The sequence below is a fragment of the Morchella sextelata genome (genome assembly GCF_020137385.1).
Source record: "Morchella sextelata strain SCLS chromosome Unknown scls_26, whole genome shotgun sequence".
NCBI lineage: Eukaryota > Fungi > Ascomycota > Pezizomycetes > Pezizales > Morchellaceae > Morchella > Morchella sextelata.
In genome coordinates this window covers 114,254-129,548 of record NW_025408641.1, presented here as the reverse complement: position 1 = coordinate 129,548, position 15,295 = coordinate 114,254, and the positions used below count along the sequence as shown (strand labels likewise).

Below are 15,295 nucleotides of genomic sequence, written 5' to 3'. Positions count from 1 at the left end.
CCAAGTGAACTTGTGAGTAACAATATACTGTGAGGGATGCGTACCAGACCACAAGAGTACACTACGCAGAGCTCAGAGTTCGGCTAACAGCTACAAAGGTAGAAGTCTCCAAGGTCTCTTCAGTCAACGTCGAGTATGATTCTCCTCGATCCGATACGGGCCCCGCGAGCTACGTTATCAACAAAGATTCACTAGAGTTAGCGTTTGATGTTCGACCGTCTTCGACGTAATAGTTCAGGTAGAGTTCGAAGTCACGATAGAGTAAAGTAATTCCAAAGTATAGTCAAATAAAGTTGTAACTCGCGTATCAACGATTTATATTGTTAAGACTCTGATTTCGCCGATGATGGTTTGGCTAGTCAGTGAATGACACAGTATTTATATCCCTCGCTTATGTCTCGAGGACCCAGTCTTCTAATAATACAGCATACACTCGGGTCCTGCCCGAGACCCTGAAAAACAACCAAGAACATTTAACTCCTAAGTCCGTAACCCAAACTCCTAAAGCCGCTAAAACCCCTCAACCTTTTTATCCACTCTGATGCACGTTTCCCTGTCGATGTTTCTTCCCCATCGGCCGTCTGGTGGATAATCGTCAGCGTCGGCTATTCGGAGGTCTCGGACGGCAAGGCTACCTACTCAGGCCTCTTCCCACATCGCTTTCCCACATAGCAGAGTCCTCTCATGCCCACAGGTACCGCCGACAGGTACTTGGTCGGCTGGCAGCTTGCGCCGATTCGCTCCGAGCGGTCCGATCTTCGATCCGATTGATTCCAGCTGTCCCTCATATATCCACCGGTACCAAAACACTCCTCTCCGGCGGTTTGACGCTCCGGGGGTTATTATTGGGGTCGAAAACGTGTTTTTTATGACTCTGGGTATTTGGTCGTAATTTGGTCGCACCACACTCCGCGAGTGTGGTCAAGAGTTGATATTAGCGTACAGAGGGTATTGGGGTATCTACTAGCCTTTCTCTCACTCCCGTAAATACTTGGCATGCCCGTAACACAAGGGCTGCTAGCCCAGACCCCTGTTACGAACTATATGGCTATATCAAGTGTAGGAGTTATTAGGAATTCTGGAAGGTTCCATGGGATTAGTAATCGGTTGTTATCTTTTTACTATATAGAGTTGCTCGGGTCTTCTGTTGTGTTTTCTTCTCTTTCCTTACGCAACATCTTGTATTCTACTGTGGGTTATTACTTTGGGGATTCTCCTCGCTTCAATACATTACTTTTACTCTCAGTCCTCGTTACGTCTGCTGTCCCTTATGCCCGGCGTGCTCGCTGTTATGATCTTCGCCGCCTCTCTATTCCTCGCCTCGTTCTGGTCGGTTAACATGCCGACCGCCGTTATCTCCGTCCTCGTACGGACCCTTACCTCTGTCCTCGTACAGACCTTCGTCGCTGTCCTCTCCTCTGTCCGCGTACCGACCTCTGTCCCTGCCTTCGGGTACACCACTGCGTCGTCCCTCGCCCTTGCGCGAGGCCTGTCCCTTCCCTCGGGGAACCTAACCATGTCCCTCGACCCCTCAGCTTATACCTCGCCCATGGTTCCTTACAACCCCCTACTTACGGGCGGACCCTCCACACAAACTAGGCAATCGAAAAAACGCTCTGCTCAAGATCAGTTCGTGAGGAACTGTAACGGCAGCTACGTATTTTGGCTAGGTGATGAACTGGGATGAGGGAAGGAGGTATCGTGCAGTGGAATTAGGATTTGTAATGGGGATTTCTGTTATGTTCTTTGGGTTTCTGTTACGCGAAGGTATTAGTCATCGTTGGATTATGGATGGATATATAAGGGGGTGTTGTCTCGTGCTTTTGTCTGTTTTCCTTCTTCTCTTTCTTCCTTATGTAACCTCTGTATTTTATTCCACGAATATTATTCTTTGTTCGCACTACATCATAGGGCTTCAACCGGTTTATCATACCAGGTAGAGCCACCCATAGTCCATAGTCAAAGTATATCTTTACGTCTACGTCCACGTCTACGTTACTACCTAGGTTGTATTCCTTGGCACCACAGTCTATCGCCTATAGTCCCCGTGATAGGAACATGCAGGAGTTTTTGGATACCCATGAGGCGCAAATGAGGTATCTTGGCTCAGCTGGACAGGCCGTTTGGCAGCAGCTACAAAACCTCCAGGAACAAGTCCAAGGGAGTGGACAAATCCTGGATAAGAAGGTACGGCAAGAAGCCATTGCCCAAAAACAACATCTCGAATCGCTCTTTGAGCTCGTCACCAATGTCCAACAAATGCATGAAGCCGCAGGAGCCGCCGACCACGAGGTTCTGGATCGCAATCATCGGATTACCCAGAACCAACTGTTGGAGGCGGAGCGACAACTGAGGATGGCACGAGAAGAGCGGGAGCAGGAGAAAGGGGAACAACGGGCTATGTTTGCGCAATTCAAGCAGTCCGATGAGATAAGAAACCAACGGATAGCCGAGATGGAGGAACTACTGCGGCAATATCTGTCAGTAGCACCTTCCGTGGCTAGTGCTCCCTTAGATCCTAATTGTAACGGAGCCATTTCAACTGTCTGGTGTATGAGTACACACAGGGCCCGGTTACATGCTGAGAGTTATTGTTAGAAGCCAGTTGCACGGTGATATGCAAGTACCGGCAGTGTGGTTAGCTACCAGCTGTTAGAGTAACTACATTCCGGGCGCTAGGAAGGGGATCTATTCATGGGAGCAATGACTGACGAGTCTATGCCTCGCCAGTGTCTAGAAGACCGGCCAGAGTGAAGCTCTGATTGTCCGGTGATCCACTATATCCTCTGAGCATTGTAAGTCCGCCGAAGGGCAGGGACTATGCTAGGGAAGTCTACAATAAGAGAAAGCTCTACAGCAATGATTAAGCTTACACCTGAGCGGCAGCTCATTCATGCAGGTCCTCGGTTGTGTGGCAACCAAGGCTGCAGGTGTTACAAAGGCTTTGACTAAGGGTGGTTGCCTTGGGTATCGGAAGCACCTGCTGACGCTTAGAGAAAAGCGGGGTAGCGGTGGTATTGTTTCCGGTACTGAGGGAAGGCCCACCGGAACTTAGTAAAGGAGTTAGGAGCAGAGAATAGAGGCCTTCGGAGTATAAGTACTCAGGTTCATTCTCGCCTTTGAGTCCGGTTCTCTCAAGTCTTCATCAGAAAGAAAACCAAGTTCTTATCGGTAGCAGAGCCCTTAAAGATTATTGAGTTCTAGCGATAGTATCTTTGAATAATCTGCAACCTGATTGTCTATCTTGCACGGCCGTCTCTATTCTATCTTATTTTATTTCTCTTAGAAGAGACCCCCGTTACACTAATGCACCCCGAACGGTTCCTGTTGGCAATGGCAAGAACCCCCAAAATGCTGGCCCTCAAACATCAGGGAATGGCAAGCAACCAGAAGAAGCTGGCCCAGTTGGTGGAAATGGAGGCAAACAACCGGAGGACGCCGGCCCAGTGCAGGGAAACAGTGGCAGGCGACCGGTAGGAGCTGCTCCGGTAGGAGGGAATGGTGGTAATCAACCTCCCCGAAACCCACCAAGAGGAAATGTTGGGGGAGATCCAGAGCCTTCCGACGACGATGACGACGATAACAGTGAATGGTCGCATGGTCGGAAGAATTGGAGAATGAACCGAGGCGGGAACCGGAATTCGGCGCCGCCTGAGGATGAAGATATGGTAGATTCGCTCGCCAAAATACCCTTTGAGTTCGATAATGCCAGAAAGCATAACCTGCGGCATTGGCTCATGGAGTGCGAAATCTACTTCGAGCAGAAACCGAAGAAGTTCCGAACGGACAAAAACAGAGTACTGTTCGCTGGAACGTATACGTGTGGGTTGGCAAAGGAATGGTTTATGGAGTATATCGAGACCAAGATGCTAGGTCCGGCAGCCGCAGACTACGCTACTTGGACTCGGTTCCGTCAGGAGATCAGAAAACGTTTCCTAAGCACTCAGGAAGCTATGCAGAACGCGATGAAGATGCAGCAGTTCAAGTACTCTGCTAACATCGGGGACTATCTGACGAGGATGGAGATCATGAAACAGCATGCTCAGATGAAAGGAGCATCCTATCGCGCCGCCTTGCTCCAAGGGCTACCAAATGAAATCCGGGAGCACCACTCACGCTTCGATCCAACCGAGGACGACTCCGAGTACATCCAACAGTTGGAACGAGCCGGCAAGGCTCACGAGGCTTATCAGGAGCAGATGAAAATGTTGGGGAAAGCAGAGTCGAGAGGAAAGGAGTCGAACCATGGTGGGAACTCGCGGCAGAAGGAAAAGGGGTTTAAGATCAAGGGGAGGGCTCAGACTGAGGAGAAAGAAAAGGGGCAAGATAAGAAGAGCACCAGCAAGAATAAGTCGGGGAATAAGCCAATATACCACGACTACCATGAAGCCACCAAAGGAGTTCCACCCCCGGTCCGAGACCAGCGAAAGACCGATGGTGTCTGTGTGCGATGTGGCCGAAAGGGTCATCTTTGGAAATGGTGTCGGTCAGATGCTAACAGCAGTGCATCTATCTCCTCTTTCTCCCGAAAGCGTACCCGCGACGACGATGGCGACCACGATATGGAACCACCGGAACCCCAACCTCAGAGAAAGCGAATGAGGCACCGTGCTAGGAAGCCGGCTGCGACGGCTGCTGCGGAGTACACCAGTGGGCAAGCGTTTGTGCGAGAACGCGGATCGGAATCTGAGATGGATTTCGACGAGGATTTTTAAAAGGGGACTCTGATGAGTCAGGTCAGGAGTATCCCCAGATTGCTATGTTATCACTGACAGAAAACAACAAAAAAAATATGAAAAGAAAAAGGCAGGAAGGGAGAGCGTCCCAACCGGAGAAAAAACAGAAAATTTTGGATGAACCAATTCAGGTCCTCGACCTATCGTTAATCAGTTCCTTTGTTTTGCGGAGAAATGTTTACCTTGTAAGGTGTTGTTGGATACTGGTCCAACTGGTCCTGTTTTGTCTGCTGTTTTTGTTGATAGTTTTGAGGTCCCGAAGGTGAAACGAGACGTCCCGGCCCGGGTATTTGGATTTACGGGAGAGGTTATGAAGGGCACGGGACACGCCTTTATACAACCATTAATTATAATGTCAAAGGGGCATCAAACGCAACTATCATTCGAGATCGCCCCTCTTCTGTCTGGCATCGATGCAATATTACCAAACTGGTGGTTGAAAGAACATAAGCCGGTTATAGGGGCAAATGGGGAAGTTTCCTACGATGGCAGGAACTGCAAGAGTCGATGCTTCACTGACAAGGAACCACAAATAGAAATGGACGAGGTGTAACAGGGGTCCTTTCTAAGAGAAATAGATTTGTATAGAATAGAGACGGCCATGCAAGATAGACAATCAGGTTGCAGATTATTCAAAGATACTATCGCTAGAACTCAATAATCTTTAAGGGCTCTGCTACCGATAATCACTTGGTTTTTCTTTTTGATGAAGACTCGAGAGAATAGGACTGAAGGGCGAGAATGAACCTGAGTACTTATACTCCGAAGGCCTCTATTCTCTGCTCCTTACTCCTTACTAAGTTCCGGTGGGCCTTCCCTCAGTACCGGAAACAATACCACCGCTACCCCGCTTTTCTCTAAGCGTCAGCAGGTGTTTCCGATACCCAAGGCAACCACCCTTAGTCAAAGCCTTTGTAACACCTGCAGCCTTGGTTGCCACACAACCGAGGACCTGCATGAATGAGCTGCTGCTCAGGTGTAAGCTTAATGATTGCTGTAGAGCTTTCGCTTATTGTAGACTTCCCTAGCATAGTCCCTGCCGCTTCAGCGGACAAACAATGCTCCGAGGATACAGAGGATCACCGGGCAATCAGAGCTTCTCTCTGGCCGGTCTTCTAGTCACTGGCGAGGCATAGACTCATCAGTCATTGCTCCCATGAATAGATCCTCTTCCTAGCACCCGGAATGTAGTTACTCTAACAGCTGGTAGCTAACCACACTGCCGGTACTTGCATATCACCGTGCAACTGGCTTCTAACAATAACTCTCAGCATGTAACCGGGCCCTGTGTGTACTCATACACCAGACAGTTGAAATGGCTCCGTTACACCACTCCCCTCTTCCAGGATCTTGGTCTCCGAGATCTATAACCATTCTATTACCATTCATTCTATATGACAAGAAACTCCGTGATATGCAAGGAAATGAAAACCCAAAAGGAAATAATCTACACCCCAACAATCCGCTTGTCTTTGGGTTTCTTAGGATACCTCATATGAAAATCCCGAAGGGCTTCTTCAGCACTCTTCTTGAGATGCTCCCAAGGTTCCCATGTAGCATCCTCGTTTTCATAAGCTTCCCACAGCACTAGGTATTCCACTCGTCTCCTTTTCTTATTGATCCGGCTATCAGATACCTCTCGGACAACCCAGTTCTGTTCTCCTTCACTCTCTTCCGGCTCCGGTACAGGAACTCTTCTCTCAGGATCTACCGGTGCTCGGTAAGGTTCCAGAAGAGAGACATGAAAGACCGGGTGGATTCCCATTTGGGGGGGAAGAGAGAGCTTGTAGGCATGGGTACCAATAGCTTCTAAGACCTTAAAGGGTCCCATCTTCTTCTGATCCAGTTTTCCCAAAGGCCGCTTTGTTTGCACATTGCGCCGGTCCAACATAACTTCATCTCCGGGCTTGATTTCAGGCGGTGCCAGGGCATGAGCATCATACCACCGGGCCATCCTTAATCTAGCTTTACCCAAGCTGGCATTCATAGCCTGCCAGATAGATTCCCATTGAGATACCATGACCTCTGTAACGGAGCCATTTCAACTGTCTGGTGTATGAGTACACACAGGGCCCGGTTACATGCTGAGAGTTATTGTTAGAAGCCAGTTGCACGGTGATATGCAAGTACCGGCAGTGTGGTTAGCTACCAGCTGTTAGAGTAACTACATTCCGGGCGCTAGGAAGGGGATCTATTCATGGGAGCAATGACTGACGAGTCTATGTCTCGCCAGTGTCTAGAAGATCGGCCAGAGTGAAGCTCTGATTGCCCGGTGATCCTCTATATCCTCTGAGCATTGTAAGTCCGCCGAAGGGCAGGGACTATGCTAGGGAAGTCTACAATAAGCGAGAGCTCTACAGCAATGATTAAGCTTACACCTGAGCAGCAGCTCATTCATGCAGGTCCTCGGTTGTGTGGCAACCAAGGCTGCAGGTGTTACAAAGGCTTTGACTAAGGGTGGTTGCCTTGGGTATCGGAAACACCTGCTGACGCTTAGAGAAAAGCGGGGTAGCGGTGGTATTGTTTCCGGTACTGAGGGAAGGCCCACCGGAACTTAGAAAAGGAGTTAGGAGCAGAGAATAGAGGCCTTCGGAGTATAAGTACTCAGGTTCATTCTCGCCCTTCAGTCCTGTTCTCTCGAGTCTTCATCAGAAAAAACAAGTTCTTATCGGTAGCAGAGCCCTTAAAGATTATTGAGTTCTAGCGATAGTATCTTTGAATAATCTGCAACCTGATTGTCTATCTTGCACGGCCGTCTCTATTCTATACAAATCTATTTCTCTTAGAAAGGACCCCCGTTACAGATAATCTTTAGGGCTCAAGTCACCTTCAGATTATTCTTCCTCTATACAAAAATGTTCGCCCTCTCGGCTCCAGATGCACCCCTTCAGATTGAATGGCAGCCGGTGCCCCTCCAGCTTGATGCCACCGGGCAGACACAGCTTGTCAAAAAGCCCAGGACCGCTCTACAGACCTACATTCCCGGCTGTGAGCCTGCCTGGCAGGATACCGACGAGATTTCTGTCCAACAGTTCTTCACAGAGCTCCAGACCTACCTCCAGCACAGCCTGCAGAATCAGTTGACCCGGGGCAGTCAGGCCCTACTCGTTGTACAAGAGCGCCAGGCAGCACAGAATGCTCTGATGGCAGAAGCTCTTGAGTACATGAGGATGGAGGTCAACTCTGTTCAGGAAGAACTTCGGAAGTATGTGGAGAGAGATGAACTAAATAACGATGCCATGGAGATTGAGTGGACAAACCCGGCTACTCCACCAGACTTTGTGGCCGAGATACAGAGAGCCCTTGATGAAGGAAGACTGGTGGTGGGTAGACCAGCAACTCCAGCACCAAATCCTGTCTCCAGATCCTCTTCCAGAGCAGCTACCAGGACAATGCAGCGGAAGACTAGCCCCTTTGCAGCATTCCCAGTCCGATCCACTAGGAGAGTTATCCCTATAGTGCAGCCAGCGGTGGGGGCTTCACCTTTACCACCTAGCCGCTTCGGTGGAACACATCCACTCCTTGGAGGAGCTGACCGATCCTTTGACTATGAAGGAGAGTTCTTCTCAGGTGCAGGCCGTGGACCTCCCAGCCCACTAGCCAGGAACCCAGGAAGGTTCACCATGTCTGGGGGCGCGCAACCAGCAGCAACTTCACCACTGGCTAGCAACCCGGCACCAGTAGCACCTGTAGCCCCTCCTGCTCAGGCCGCCGCTCCCCCTCCAGCTCAGGCACAGGGAGGAAGCGGTGGGAATCAGAACCCTCCACCTCCCGCGGCCCAAGCTCCTGCTCCTGGAGACTCAGACAGTTCAGACTCGGAACCAGAAGGTGGGGATAGAAGAGCCTGGCGGAGATATTTTAAGAAGAAGTTGGAAAAGCAGCAGAAGGATCTGTTGGCTATGATGTCCCAGCAGTTCCGACCTCCGGCCGCCTTTCCCCCTTCTACTTCCACCAGGGCTCGAGAACCAAAGGCACCACCACCTTCCAAGTTCCAGGGCAAGGCGGAGCAAGTGGAGACCTTTATCCGGCAATGTGAGAATGTGTTCTCCATTGAGAGCCTGTCCTTTACCTCTGAGGAGGTTAAGATCCGATATGCAGGCAACTTGATGGAAGGTGAGGCAGCGATCCGATGGTATGAGGCATACCACAATTCAATTGATCAAGCCTCCGCCAACCGCCTTGCCGGGATGTCAGTGCAGTTGGATCAGAGATGGAAGCGCTGGGATTCCTTTGTGGATGCTTTTAGAGCTGCCTTCGGTGAAGCCATCTCTAGAGATGATGCTGTAGCCCAATGGAATACCCTCACCCACACAGCTCGAGGAGGAATAGACCTCTTCCTGAATACTATCATTCAGCTGATGTGGAAGACTGGCTATGAGGGTCAGTTGGTGGATGATAAGATTCATAATTCCCTCCTCCCGGACCTAGGCATGAGTTGGGCTCTTTTTAATCCCAAGCCAAAGTCCTTGATGGAGCGGATAGCTGCTCTAAGAGAGTTAGGGCACACCCATGAGAGGTACCAAGGGATGGCAGCTGAGAAAGCGCACCCTCGGACCAAGAAGGAGCCTCCTGCTCAGAAGGACCAGCAGCCTAAGAGGAAAAGAGAAGCTGCGAGCTCCTCCGGACCTCAGAAGACTCCTGGACCTAAAGATAAAGCGGTGGAACTGAAGGGTATCCCGGGGGATATTCTAGAAGAAAGAAGGAAAGCAGAAGTATGCTTGAAGGTATGACCTTCCGGTACTCCCTATTGGTAGAGTGCATAGACTGACTTGTGCAATAGTGCGGCAAGTCCAGACACAAATGGACCGATTGTTGGTCCAAGGAACCTACTGTTGTCCGAGTGGCAGCAGTGAGAGTACAAAAGCGGAAGAGAGGGAATGGCAAGTCCAACTCTCAGAAGAAGGCTAAAGTGGCTGCTGTAGTAGCAGAGGATCCACTTGTTGTACTCCCGGAGGTTACAGAAGATTTTGTTTTACAGCCTGAGCAAGACTCGGACAATGAAATCCTCTGGTAGAAAGGTGTCTGTTGAGTCTATGTTTACTAGTTTTCTTTTATATGGGTTTTCGGTTTCTATGTTTCTCTTGAATAAATTATGATTGTGTTTTCCGCCTATTTGATTGCTGCAAGCACTCTGAGGATGGGTTTAAGACCCGAAACAGCTGGTCTGTCAGTGCTCTACCAAAGTTATATTTGCTACAAGACACTTCCAAACCGCTACTAAAAAATTACCACACATCATACCCGCTATATTACCGCTTGGGAATAGAACCAAAGGATCTTTGATCTTAGTAGTGCCCGAAGCTATTAGCTATGTTGAAAAGACAAAGAGAAACGAGTCCAGAATCCGCTGTTAAGCAAAGAAGGTTGGAACAGAGGATTCCTTCCTTACCAGTACATGGAAAAAGACCTATACTGAAGGCAGGACTGTCATGGACAGTCAAAGGAAAGGATGAAGGCGCCCAAGGGTCATTCCTGTTTGACACCGGTTGTACAGGAGCAATCCTCAACCAGAGTTTTGTCAGGAAGCATGGAATTCCCTTAGTGCGGCGGGATCAACCTCTGACAATGTTTGATGCTCAAGGAGATGTCATGATGGGAGGAGGCGAGTATTACACTCACCCGGTCCGCATGACTATGGGAGATCATAAAGAGACGCTCCGATGGGAAGTGGCTACTTTGGAGGAAGGAATGACCGGTTACCTGCCAATTAGTTGGGCTAGGAAGCATAACCCGGACATTAACTGGGAACTCAATACCATGAGCTGGAGGAGTGACTACTGCAAGCAGAATTGTCTCCCAGCGGCCACCAAGATCGAACTGATCTCTCCATATCAAATGTTGGAGGAAGAAGAGACAGTCTATCAATTGGTTGGTTCAGTATGGCATGATGAGGACGGAGGTGATATTGCTGAGAAAATACACCACCTATACCGGGATTGGGCTGATGTGTTCAGTCAGGAGAAGATTGAGGAAATGCCATCGCATTCCCACAATGATTTGAAGATCAAACTCTTGCCTGGCACCGCTCCCCCATTTGGCCCGCTGTACCCATGTTCCGCTCCAGAGTTGAAGGCCCTCCGAGAGTACCTGGACAAAGAATTGTCTTCAGGAAAGATCTCTAGATCTAACAGCCCTGCTGCGGCGCCCATACTGTTCATTCCCAAGAAGGATGGGACATTGCGGATTTGTGTGGACTACAGAGGATTGAACAAGGTCACTGTCAAGGACAAGTACCCGCTGCCTATCATGAGTGAGCTCAGAGACAGGTTGTTCAAGGCCAAAATCTTCACAAAGATAGACTTGAAGAACGGCTTCAATTTGATCAGGATAGCCGAAGGTGATGAGTGGAAAACCGCTTTCAGAACCCGCTATGGACTGTATCAGTATAATGTGATGCCGTTTGGTCTATGCAATGCTCCCTCCGCCTTCCAGGCAATGATTAATGATGTGCTAAAGGAACTATTGGATGAAGGAGTGGTTGTCTATATCGACGACATCCTCATCTACTCGGAGACTGAAAAAGAGCATGAGCTACTGGTCAAGAAGGTATTACAGAAGCTTAGAGAAGCAAAGCTCTGTGCCTCGATCAGCAAGACATCCTTCCATGTCCGAGAAGTAGAGTACCTAGGCTATCACATCTCGGAAGAAGGAGTATCTATGTCAGAAGACAAGGTAGAGGCAGTTAAGGAATGGCCGGTCCCTGAGAATATCAAGGCAGTACAGGCATTCCTCGGATTTGCAAACTTCTATCGCCGCTTCATTGAAGGCTTCAGTAAGGTTTGCAAGCCATTAACTGACCTCTTGCAAAAAGACAAGAAATGGTATTGGACGGCAGCACATGAGCAGGCCTTTGAAGAACTCAAGAGGCTGTTCACAAGCGCTCCAATCCTCCTTCATTTTGACCCTAGTAGGAGAACGGTGGTCGAGACAGATGCCAGTGATTTTGCCAAGGGAGCGGTGCTCTCTCAGTATGGGGGTGATGGGAAGCTACATCCGGTGGCATTCTATTCTAAGAAGTTCTCCCCCGCTGAGATCAACTATGACATTCATGATAAGGAAATGGGAGCTATTGTAGCCTCTTTCCGGGAATGGGAACACATGCTCAAATCTTGTGAACAAGAGATCACGGTTTTCACAGACCACAAGAACTTGGAGTATTTTAATTCTACCAAGGTTCTCACTAGGCGGCAAGCTAGATGGTCCGAGGACCTAGCAGGCTACAATTTTAAAGTTGTCTACAGACCGGGAGAAAAGAATGGCAAGACTGATGTGCTATCTAGGCGCTGGGATCACCGCCTTGGAGAGGGAGGTGAAACTCTGCAGCCGGAGCCACAGATCTTTTTTAGGCCAGGTCAATTGGTTTTGGATCCTGCAAAGCTAGCAGCTGTCAGGGTGAATCAGTTGCAGAATACATTCTTAGAGCGCCTATACACGGCTGCTAAAGAGGATAGTTTCTGGCAGGAATTGCATCGCTCCCTGGTTGAAAGGAAACCAAATTTGGACCAGAACTTGTCGGTCAAGAACGGTCTCATCTTCTACAAAAATAGATGGTATATACCCAAAGACAAGAAGCTTCAGATGGAAATACTGTCCGATACCCATGACTCTAAGGTGGCGGGTCACTTTGGCCAATTTAAGACACTAGAGCGGGTGAAAAACAACTTCTTTTGGCCCAACATGGATAAGGATGTTGAGGAATATGTCCGGAGCTGTGACAGCTGCCAGAGGAATAAGACCTCAAGACACAAGAAGTTTGGTATGCTCCAACCGTTGGAGATACCCTATCGGCCATGGACTTCCATCTCTATGGACTTCATTGTGGGATTACCGGAATCTAGTGGGTTTACAAAGATCTGGGTAATAGTGGACCGCTTTTCGAAGATGGCACACTACATCCCTCTTCCTACCCTCAATAAAACGGAAGATTTGGCTAAGTTGTTCTTGAAGGAAGTTTGGAGACTCCATGGTTTACCTGATGACATAGTCTCGGACAGAGATAGCAGGTTCATTTCTCACTTTTGGCAATCTCTCATGAGTCTCCTCAATGTGAAGCTGAAGATGTCCACATCTTTCCACCCCCAAACGGACGGTCAAACAGAAAGAGTTAATCAGACCCTGGAACATTACTTGCGGAGTTATTGTTCATATCAACAGGATGACTGGGCAGAACTCTTGCCTTTGGCAGAGTATGCTTATAACTCGGCGGTCTCTGAGTCTACCAAAGTATCGGCTTTCTATGCCAACTATGGATATGAACCCAGGACCAACTGGCCGGCCCCAAAGGAAGGAGTAGAATGGAACAATCCAGCGAGCGAGGTCATGACATCTCAATGGGAATCTATCTGGCAGGCTATGAACGCCAGCTTGGGTAAAGCTAGATTAAGGATGGCCCGGTGGTATGATGCTCATGCCCTGGCACCGCCCGAAATCAAGCCCGGAGATGAAGTTATGTTGGACCGGCGCAATGTGCAAACAAAGCGGCCTTTGGGAAAACTGGATCAGAAGAAGATGGGACCCTTTAAGGTCTTAGAAGCTATTGGTACCCGTGCCTACAAGCTCTCTCTTCCCCCCCAAATGGGAATCCACCCGGTCTTTCATGTCTCTCTTCTGGAACCTTACAGAGCACCGGCAGATCCTGAGAGAAGAGTTCCTGTACCGGAGCCCGAAGAGATTGAAGGAGAACAGAACTGGGTTGTCCGAGAGGTAGCAGATAGCCGGGTCAATAAGAAAAGAAGACGAGTGGAATACCTAGTGCTGTGGGAAGGTTATGAAAACGAGGATGCTACATGGGAACCTTGGGAGCATCTCAAGAAGAGTGCTGAAGAAGCCCTTCGGGATTTCCATATGAGGTATCCTAAGAAACCCAAGGACAAGCGGATTGTTGGGGTGTAGATTATTCCCTCTTGGGTTTTCATTTCCTTGCATATCATGGAGTTTCTTGTCATATAGAATGAATGGTAATAGAATGGTTATAGATCTCGGAGACCAAGATCCTGGAAGAGGGGAGTGGTGTAACGGAGCCATTTCAACTGTCTGGTGTATGAGTACACACAGGGCCCGGTTACATGCTGAGAGTTATTGTTAGAAGCCAGTTGCACGGTGATATGCAAGTACCGGCAGTGTGGTTAGCTACCAGCTGTTAGAGTAACTACATTCCGGGCGCTAGGAAGGGGATCTATTCATGGGAGCAATGACTGACGAGTCTATGTCTCGCCAGTGTCTAGAAGATCGGCCAGAGTGAAGCTCTGATTGCCCGGTGATCCTCTATATCCTCTGAGCATTGTAAGTCCGCCGAAGGGCAGGGACTATGCTAGGGAAGTCTACAATAAGCGAGAGCTCTACAGCAATGATTAAGCTTACACCTGAGCAGCAGCTCATTCATGCAGGTCCTCGGTTGTGTGGCAACCAAGGCTGCAGGTGTTACAAAGGCTTTGACTAAGGGTGGTTGCCTTGGGTATCGGAAACACCTGCTGACGCTTAGAGAAAAGCGGGGTAGCGGTGGTATTGTTTCCGGTACTGAGGGAAGGCCCACCGGAACTTAGAAAAGGAGTTAGGAGCAGAGAATAGAGGCCTTCGGAGTATAAGTACTCAGGTTCATTCTCGCCCTTCAGTCCTGTTCTCTCGAGTCTTCATCAGAAAAAACAAGTTCTTATCGGTAGCAGAGCCCTTAAAGATTATTGAGTTCTAGCGATAGTATCTTTGAATAATCTGCAACCTGATTGTCTATCTTGCACGGCCGTCTCTATTCTATACAAATCTATTTCTCTTAGAAAGGACCCCCGTTACAACCTCACTTGCTGGATTGTTCCATTCTACTCCTTCCTTTGGGGCCGGCCAGTTGGTCCTGGGTTCATATCCGTAGTTGGCATAAAAAGCCGATACTTTGGTAGACTCAGAGACCGCCGAGTTATATGCATACTCTGCCAAAGGCAAGAGTTCTGCCCAGTCATCCTGTTGATATGAACAATAACTCCGCAAGTAATGTTCCAGGGTCTGATTAACTCTTTCTGTTTGACCGTCCGTTTGAGGGTGGAAAGATGTGGACATCTTCAGCTTCACATTGAGGAGACTCATGAGAGATTGCCAAAAGTGAGAGATGAACCTGCTATCTCTGTCCGAGACTATGTCATCAGGTAAACCATGGAGTCTCCAAACTTCCTTCAAGAACAACTTAGCCAAATCTTCCGTTTTATTGAGGGTAGGAAGAGGGATGTAGTGTGCCATTTTCGAAAAGCGGTCCACTATTACCCAGATCTTTGTAAACCCACTAGATTCCGGTAATCCCACAATGAAGTCCATAGAGATGGAAGTCCATGGCCGATAGGGTATCTCCAATGGTTAGAGCATACCAAACTTCTTGTGTCTTGAGGTCTTATTCCTCTGGCAGCTGTCACAGCTCCGGACATATTCCTCAACATCCTTATCCATGTTGGGCCAAAAGAAGTTATTTTTCACCCGCTCTAGTGTCTTAAATTGGCCAAAATGACCAGCCACCTTAGAGTCATGGGTATCGGACAGTATTTCCATCTGAAGCTTCTTGTCTTTGGGTATATACCATC

At 48.8% G+C, this 15,295-nt stretch overlaps 5 protein-coding genes across 5 annotated transcripts; 4 read left to right on the top strand and 1 right to left on the bottom strand.

The window, feature by feature from the left end:
- Positions 1–1,270: 1,270 nt before the first annotated feature.
- On the top strand, positions 1,271–1,687 carry H6S33_008297 (uncharacterized protein; the record flags this gene model as incomplete). The annotated part of the gene is made up of 1 exon (XM_044839908.1): positions 1,271–1,687. One exon carries the CDS (start codon positions 1,271–1,273, stop codon positions 1,685–1,687), a length of 417 nt encoding a protein of 138 aa, XP_044687842.1.
- Positions 1,688–2,058: 371 nt separating this feature from the next.
- H6S33_008296 (uncharacterized protein) lies at positions 2,059–4,650 on the top strand (the record flags this gene model as incomplete). Its single annotated transcript, XM_044839897.1, has 2 exons — positions 2,059–2,480; positions 3,287–4,650. Coding segments are annotated over 2 exons (1,786 nt in total), but the record flags the coding sequence as incomplete, so codon positions are not given.
- Positions 4,651–4,926: 276 nt separating this feature from the next.
- H6S33_008295 (uncharacterized protein) lies at positions 4,927–5,289 on the top strand (the record flags this gene model as incomplete). Its single annotated transcript, XM_044839886.1, has 1 exon — positions 4,927–5,289. A coding segment is annotated over one exon (363 nt), but the record flags the coding sequence as incomplete, so codon positions are not given.
- Positions 5,290–6,183: 894 nt separating this feature from the next.
- H6S33_008294 (uncharacterized protein) lies at positions 6,184–6,756 on the bottom strand (the record flags this gene model as incomplete). Its single annotated transcript, XM_044839875.1, has 1 exon — positions 6,184–6,756. The coding sequence occupies one exon, from the start codon at positions 6,754–6,756 to the stop codon at positions 6,184–6,186; it is 573 nt and encodes a 190-aa protein (XP_044687839.1).
- An 835-nt stretch (positions 6,757–7,591) lies between these two features.
- H6S33_008293 (uncharacterized protein) lies at positions 7,592–9,460 on the top strand (the record flags this gene model as incomplete). The annotated part of the gene is made up of 1 exon (XM_044839864.1): positions 7,592–9,460. A coding segment is annotated over one exon (1,869 nt), but the record flags the coding sequence as incomplete, so codon positions are not given.
- Between the last annotated feature and the right edge of the window lie 5,835 nt (positions 9,461–15,295).